The 6,955-nt window shown below is 60.4% G+C and overlaps 1 protein-coding gene across 1 annotated transcript in view; it reads left to right on the forward strand.

The window, feature by feature from the left end:
• Positions 1 to 6,208, forward strand: part of TANGO6 (transport and golgi organization 6 homolog (Drosophila)) — a 37,929-nt gene extending 31,721 nt beyond the window's left edge. Inside the window, exons 14-20 of the mRNA XM_010008467.1 lie at positions 3 to 38; positions 883 to 1,392; positions 1,542 to 1,599; positions 3,151 to 3,303; positions 4,771 to 4,922; positions 5,296 to 5,409; positions 6,032 to 6,208. Coding sequence (XP_010006769.1) covers positions 3 to 38; positions 883 to 1,392; positions 1,542 to 1,599; positions 3,151 to 3,303; positions 4,771 to 4,922; positions 5,296 to 5,409; positions 6,032 to 6,208 — 1,200 coding nt within the window. The remainder of the gene's footprint in view (positions 1 to 2; positions 39 to 882; positions 1,393 to 1,541; positions 1,600 to 3,150; positions 3,304 to 4,770; positions 4,923 to 5,295; positions 5,410 to 6,031) is intronic.
• The last annotated feature ends 747 nt before the right edge of the window (positions 6,209 to 6,955 follow it).

Consider the following 6,955-nt stretch of genomic DNA (forward strand, 5'->3'; position numbering starts at 1 on the left):
GGGGTCTGGTGGCCGCCATGCTCGGTGGAGCCGTCCAGGTGAGTGGGAGAAGCCAGGAGGAGGGGGGAGATGAGGTCCTGCCATGGCCAAGGGGAGACACAGCTGGTGTGCTGAGGTTGGGATGCTCCCCACTTTGGGCTCCTGATTCAATCACTGTGTGCGTGTGTGTGTGTGTATATATATTTGTGCATACACAGATAAAATTTTTCCTCAGAGCGGTGCTGGGGCACTGGCCAAGGGTTTCATCCTGGCAGAGCACCCAGTTCTTTTATTTTTAATCCAAAATCTGTTTCCCAGAAGGCATTGACAGAGCAGCACAGTTACATATGGCATCTTTAAACACCAGTATTCCATCCTCTGCATCTTGCTATGTCCACCATCTCCATCACTGGAGACCAACAAACTTCCTAGTGTTTCAAGAACTTCCAGTTCTTGGAAGTCCTCCATAAAACCAGAACCTTGCTCTGTTGCCCCGTTATATGTTCATTAGTGTTCTGCAATCCCTCCAGCTTGCACTGACATCACTGAGCTGCTGGGGTTACATCATTCCCGGATTTGCCCAAAGCAAAATCCAACTGTTAATGGAAAAAGATAATTTATTGTGTCTTCTTGCTAAATTCCTGACATTGGGAAAAGAACATTAGTTGGAGAAAACGTAAACCCAGAGTCTTGCAGCTCTAATGGGCACCCTCCCAGGCGAGCTCCTGCTCCTGTTCTGGCATTAATGGGAGCAACTGAACTCGGCAAATTGAATGCCAAAGGATTCGGAGGCAGCTGCAAAGCTGTTTGTTTCCATGGCCAAGGGTTTTTTACAGAATCATCCAAAAACTCCCCAAAACCAGCTCAGCCCCCGTGCCAGTGCTGCTTCTCTCCCTGCCGCAGCTGCAATCCAGTGACTTTGCCGTGCTGAAGCGGCTGGTGCCGTTGCTGGAGGAGCTCTCCCAGACCTACCCCGAGCCCCTCACCCAGGAGCTGGCCACAGACCTGCGTGTGGCCATCTGCACCCATGGGGCCGTCGCTCCCGGCACGCTGGGCACTGCTGCTGACAGTGTGCTGGGGAAGAAGCCGGGCATGGGAGCACAGTGTCCTGCTGGCAATTCTGGTGGAGCCCCGAGCCCAGGAGGTGGCCGGGCACCACCACGGCACAGCCGCAGCAGTCCCTCAGCTCCCAGGGAGAAGAGTGAAGAGCAGAGCTTGAACTGTGAGCCCCGCACTGCAGGTCCTGCTCCAGCCCCGTGCACTGACAGCCAGGCCCCCGTGGGGCTCCAGGAGCTCCTGGTGTCAGCCTATGACCCCCAGCCCTCCAGCCGGGCAGCCGCCCTGCGCCACCTCACCAAGCTCATCACCCAGCGGGATCCAGAGGCTCTTCAGCTTCAGGAGAAACTCCTCCAGGTATGGGTTGCTGCCACAGTCCCTGTCTTGCACAGCGCTGGGGATGATCTGTGTGATCAGAGCCCTCTGACCTCTCCACCACCATAGCTGACACCTGCTGTGCCAGCTGGGTATGGGCCAGCTGCCAATGGCCACCTCTGTCCTCACAGGTGTTCCTGGAGAACGTGCAGCACGAGGATGCCTTTGTCTACCTCTCGGCCATCCAAGGTGAGCAACGCCAGGCTGGGCCAGCATGTCACAGGAGGAGGCTGGAGGGACTTTAGGCAGCTAGAGCAATGAGCAGCAGAGCTGTGGCCAGGCTGGGGCCCAGCGTCTCCTGCCCTTCCGGTCTTCACGCCATTTGGTTCAGCCTGGAGCCACATGTGGGCTCTGCCGCATTCCCGAGGCCAGCAGGCTCCATCTCCCTGTTGTGTGTACTCAGTGGGTAATTGGTTCATTAACCCTCGGACTGAGCTGCTGATCTGCCTGGGCTACACATGCCTCCTTGGTGGAGCCCTGGGCAGGTTCACCCCTGGGATCTGGTCACTATCCCTGCACTGGGTCGGTGCCATCAGCCTGGGGCCGCGATTTCGGTCGCTGCTGGCCACGTGGAGGTGGGTCCACAGAAGCATTTTCCAGGTTGGTTCCCTGGTCCATTGCCATTCCCATGAGCCAAAGCAACACTGGTGCTACTGGGAGCCCCGGCTGCCGTGGGGCAGGTAACCTCCGCCAGCAGCTGGATAAGAAGCTTATCGCCGAGCTTCCCTTGGCCTGTTGGGTCTTGAGCAGGATGGGCTCATCCTTGCCCCGCAGGTGAAGCAACCGCCTCAACCATCCCCGGTGATGAATCCACCCCGCGCAGCTGCTGCCGTATTTGTCAGCCATTATAGCCGTGACGCGGTGCCTTGCGGCACCGCAGCTGCAGGGCTGGGGCTGCCCCACAGCCGGCTGTCGAGGCACTGCCGGGCACCGCTGAGCTGGGCTCCAGCCAGATGATGCTGGATGACAGATCACTGCCCCGTTGGGCATGCCAGGGCCTGCGGAGGGTAACCCATGCCGGGCACCCGCCGATAACTGGGAAATGAGGTTGGAGGTGAAGGTGTTGCTGCTGTAGGGCAGGAGAGCTGGGGCTCAGCCTGACTCAGCGCTAGGCACTGCCAGCACTGCCGTCGGCCCCTTCCCTGATTAGCAGCCACCTTTCCTCAGCCCAGAGGTGCCTGGCACTGCCAGAGTCCTGCCCAACAGTTGTCTTCAGCCTGCATCCCTAAAGGAATGGCAGAGCCAGCACAGCCTCACAGCATGGCTTGACATGCATCCTCTGATGGGGTCTGAACCCTTCTCGTCCTCAGGGAGACGTGGCAGGCAGAGGGTACGCTCAGGCACTGGCCAGGCAGAGCCAGGGGCATTCAGGGAGTTCTGGTGGGGACAAGGACACAGCAGCAGCATATGCCTGATGGCCAGGAGCCTGGAGCAGCAACCAAACTGCATTTCAGCATTGCTGGTGGTTCCCTTATGGCAGCCGATGGCCAGCGTGCCGAGGCAGTGCTCTGTTGCTGAACATGAACCAGCAGCAATTAGAGGCACCTGCTACCAACTGTTAAATTGTTGATTTTTCACCTTGGCACCCCACCCGGCCTGGTGGAGGGGCTGCAGGATGTGCTGCTGGGCTGTGACAGCTGCACCAAGGGCACCAGGGTAGCCAGCAGTTCTGCTGAGAGTGGTGGCACATGCCATCCTTCTGCCCAGGCCTGACCCACAGTTCCCCCTCTCTCTCCCCAGGTGTTGCCCTGCTCTCCAGCGAATACCCTGAGCAGATCCTGCCTGTCCTGCTGGCACAGTACGAGTGCCCAGCACAGGGCACGCAGGACACCACGGCCACTGTCACCAGGATGAAGCTGGGTGAGGTGCTGATGCGTGTCATCCAGGCACTGGGTGAGTCCCTACGGGCATGAAGGTGCCAGCAGCTGTGGCACCACTCGGCCCCACGCTGCTCTATGCCATGTCACCAGGCCTGGGGGGCAAAGCCACTGGGGACTGGCTCTCCATGTGGTGTCTGTGTGTCCATCCCTGGCTGTGCCCAGTGCTGTGGCTGCACCAGGCTGGGCTCCCTGGGCAGCTGCTGGTGGCACTGCTGCAGTGGGTCAGTGGGCACAGCTCTGTGGCCCCTCTCCCCCTCCCCGTGGTGCCTCTGCCGCCGGCAGCGATGCCGGCGCGTCCTGGCTCGCCTGCGTATTTATAGAACAAATTGCACGAAGCTGCTTCTGTTGCAAAGCTGCAGGATCTGAGGGTGAGGATTTATCTGGTGCTTCCAGGAACACTCTGCTCTGTGTGGCAGTGCTGCTGTGGCCCCGTGCCCTCCTGCTGCAGCCTGGGGACTGCCTTGCCCTCCTCCTACACCATCCCTGTCCTCATCCCTGCCTGACAACCCACTGGAGTGGCTATTTGTTTTGTGGCAGGCATCTCTCCTAACAGACATCATGGTGCTGCCTGGAGCTCCCCCACCCTGTGCCCTTCCAAGCACCCAGCCAGTTAGTAATGGGTGAAGCCCCCACATCATGGTCCTGCAGGATCCTCTGCTGGTTCCTGCCCAGCCCTTGGCCACCACATGTCTTATTTCCCCTTCTTGCACCCAGCCAGTGCTCCCAGGCACATGAGCTGAGGAGTAGCCAGTCCCCAGCCCTGAGCCCCTGAATGCAGGGTCCCACTCTAGGGCTCATTCCTGTCCTCACATAGGGGGACATCCCACTGTCTCCAGAAGGAGGACACCAGCATCTGAGGAGCTTCTGGAGCTTTGCAGAGCCAGAAAACCATGCTGCCCTGGCCAGAACAGCCCTGCCCAGTGGGAGCCACATGCACGCCAGGGTTGCATGGCCACCAGCCCTCCAGTGCTCCCAGGACCACGCACAGTGATTGCTCATGCCAGTCACAGCCTCGCACGCCGACCCTTAATTAGGCGGCTCACACGTCCGCAGCGCCTCCCTGCACTAATTGGGGTGGGGGTTGTGTGGCTGAACGACGTGAGAATTTGGGCTTTACACTTCATTTTGGTGTCTGGGGTCACTTTCTATGTCTGACTTCACCTCTGAGTCCCGCTGGGGGGATGTGGGATGTGCCGGGTGGCCCCAGACAAAGCTCTTTGCTGGGGTCTGCGCTGCAGCGTCCTTGACTCGGGCACTAAGGTGGGTCCCCACCGAGGCTCTGCCCGTGCCTCACTCCAAGCTGTGACCAGATCCCCACAATGGGCATAAGCCACGCTCCAGATGTTGCATCCAGCTGTTCAGTGGTGCTGCGAGGGGAGGGAGGCCCCATCTGGCTGCTTCCAATGTAGCCAGGGCTTTGGCAGGATGAGGCCATGGCTTTTTCCTTGCTGCTGACGTGCTGCTGCCCTCTCTCTTGCAGGGGACATGGTGTTCAAGCACCGGGAGCCGCTGGTCCGGGCCCTCCTGCGGGGGGCGCGGGCCCCGGACAGCTCCCTGCGCGCCAGCAGCCTCTCCAACCTGGGCGAGCTCTGCCAGCGCCTCGGCTTCCAGCTGGGCTCCATTGTCCAGGAGGTACCAGCTCCATCCTGGCACTGCCACTCCCTTCCTCACGTCCCTGCCCTCACTCATTAATGAGGGTGGTTCATTAACAGGTGGCAGGGCTGCTGGGGGCTCAATAGATTCCATGAAGGACACAAGGGGTATTTGCTGATAGTGGAGAGTGTAGAAGTCGTTGGAGCTGAAGCAAACACTTGGAGAATTTTAGCCCTGATTTTTAGGGCTAAAAGCTTTATAACCAGCTAAAGATGCCACTCGCATGCCCCCACCCCAAGTCCAGGGTCCCATCCTCATCCTCCAACCCCAGGACACCCTTAGCACAGTGGGTGTCTGCTCTGCCTGGTCTCCCAATGTCCTCCTGCTGCAGGTCCCAATCCTGTCCCTGCAGGTCACCTCCTGCTTGACAGCCATAGCCAAGAGGGACCCTGAGGCAGAGGTGCGACGAGCTGCTGTGCATGTGGTGGTCCTGCTGCTGCGGGGGCTCAGTGAGAAGGCCACTGAGGTGGGTTGTCCCCTGCCAGACCCTGGGGCTACCACCCAGAGCATGATGCTTCTCAGTGATGATTGCTGTCCCACAGGCAGATTCCAGGGAAAATCCCATGAAAATGGGACCTTCAGCTTGTGCCTCCCCCACTGAAGGGTCTTCTCAGCGCTGGATTCTTCCCAGAGCAGAGAGGGGACTTAGTGGGAGTGTCCCTCTAAGCTGGCGATGCCGTGGGGCAGTGCCAGCTCTTGGGAGCCGTGGGAGTAGTTCAGTGCAGATTTGACTTGGAAATGCCCAGTTTTTCCACGGGCTGTGGCCGTCCTTCCCAGCACTGAGCGTGTTGGGACTCAGCTCCCGTGGAGGAAAGGGCTGGTTCCCCGTGGGAATCCCCACAGCAGGATTTTGGCTTTTCCCCCACACCGAAGGGACACTGCAATGCACTGCCGGCGCCTGGGGAAACTGAGTCACAAGAGGGTCAGGGCTCTTGCCCGTGGCGGCGGCAGTGGTGGTGCTGTGTCCTGGCACCAGCAGCAGCAGTGGAAGGGGCAGTGCTGCGCCTGCTGAGGCATGCCAAGTGTTGCGTTTCGGGCTGTTGGGTGCGGGCGAGACGCCGGTGGGTGCTGACGCTTCTCCTGGGCAGGTGCTGCAGGACGTTCTGCAGGACCTTTACCGCCTGCTGAAGCACGTGGTGATGGCCGAGCCCGATGGCACGACGGTGCTGCACGCCCAGCTGGCGCTGGAGGAGCTGGACACTGTGATGAGGAGAGTCCTCTTCCCCCCGCAGACACTGGAGAAGAAGATCGTGGTGCTGCCGTAGCGGGGACACGGCAATGAACTCTTTTTGCTGTGGCGCTGGGGACACGCGGCTCCCGTCAGGGATGGGTTCGCTGTGCTCCTGGGAATGCCACCCATGGGTGCTAAGCTGGGGAGGAAGCTGCAGTCCCCCGGGCTCCCCAGGGCAGAGGGTCTTGCTGGGACAGGGGATTAAAGAGACATGCTCAGCCCTGTGTCTGTCACCTCTCTAGGAGCCACGTGGAGCTGCCAGGTGCCATCATCACCTGGCCTGGGGCTGGGCCGTGCTCATCCTTGCACGCTTGGGGTGGTGGCACCAATGTGAGTCCTGGTGAAGCACTGAGTTCCATGGGAGGCTGGGCACCAGACCTTGGGCACCAGCCCTGGCCCCAGTTGATGGGGCCAATGCCTCTGGCTCCCCTGTGGCCAAACAGAACTGGCTGCCCCTGAGGGGAGCCAGGAGGCTGGGAGGGCTCTGCTGTCCCCCTGCCCCAAGTGTGGGCAGCCATGAGCCATGGGGCTGGCAGGCAGCCTGGTGCTGCCGCACGGCGCTGCTGAGGGGGCCAGGGGTTGCTGAGATCTCAGGGCTGAGGGTGGGGCCCCTCCACTGCATGACCAGGAGCCCCCTCTGTGCCAGGGCTGCCATGTGTGCCAGGAATGTGGCCAGGGGCAGCAGGACCCTGCAGGTAGCCACTTGCCACCATGTGCCTGGGGACATCGCAGCATGAGGATGACCCTTCTCCCCACAGTTAGGGTGGCCCCTGTGGGTGCT

The sequence above is a fragment of the Chaetura pelagica genome, unplaced genomic scaffold (genome assembly GCF_000747805.2).
Source record: "Chaetura pelagica isolate M959 unplaced genomic scaffold, ChaPel_1.0 scaffold232, whole genome shotgun sequence".
NCBI classification, from domain to species: domain Eukaryota; kingdom Metazoa; phylum Chordata; class Aves; order Apodiformes; family Apodidae; genus Chaetura; species Chaetura pelagica.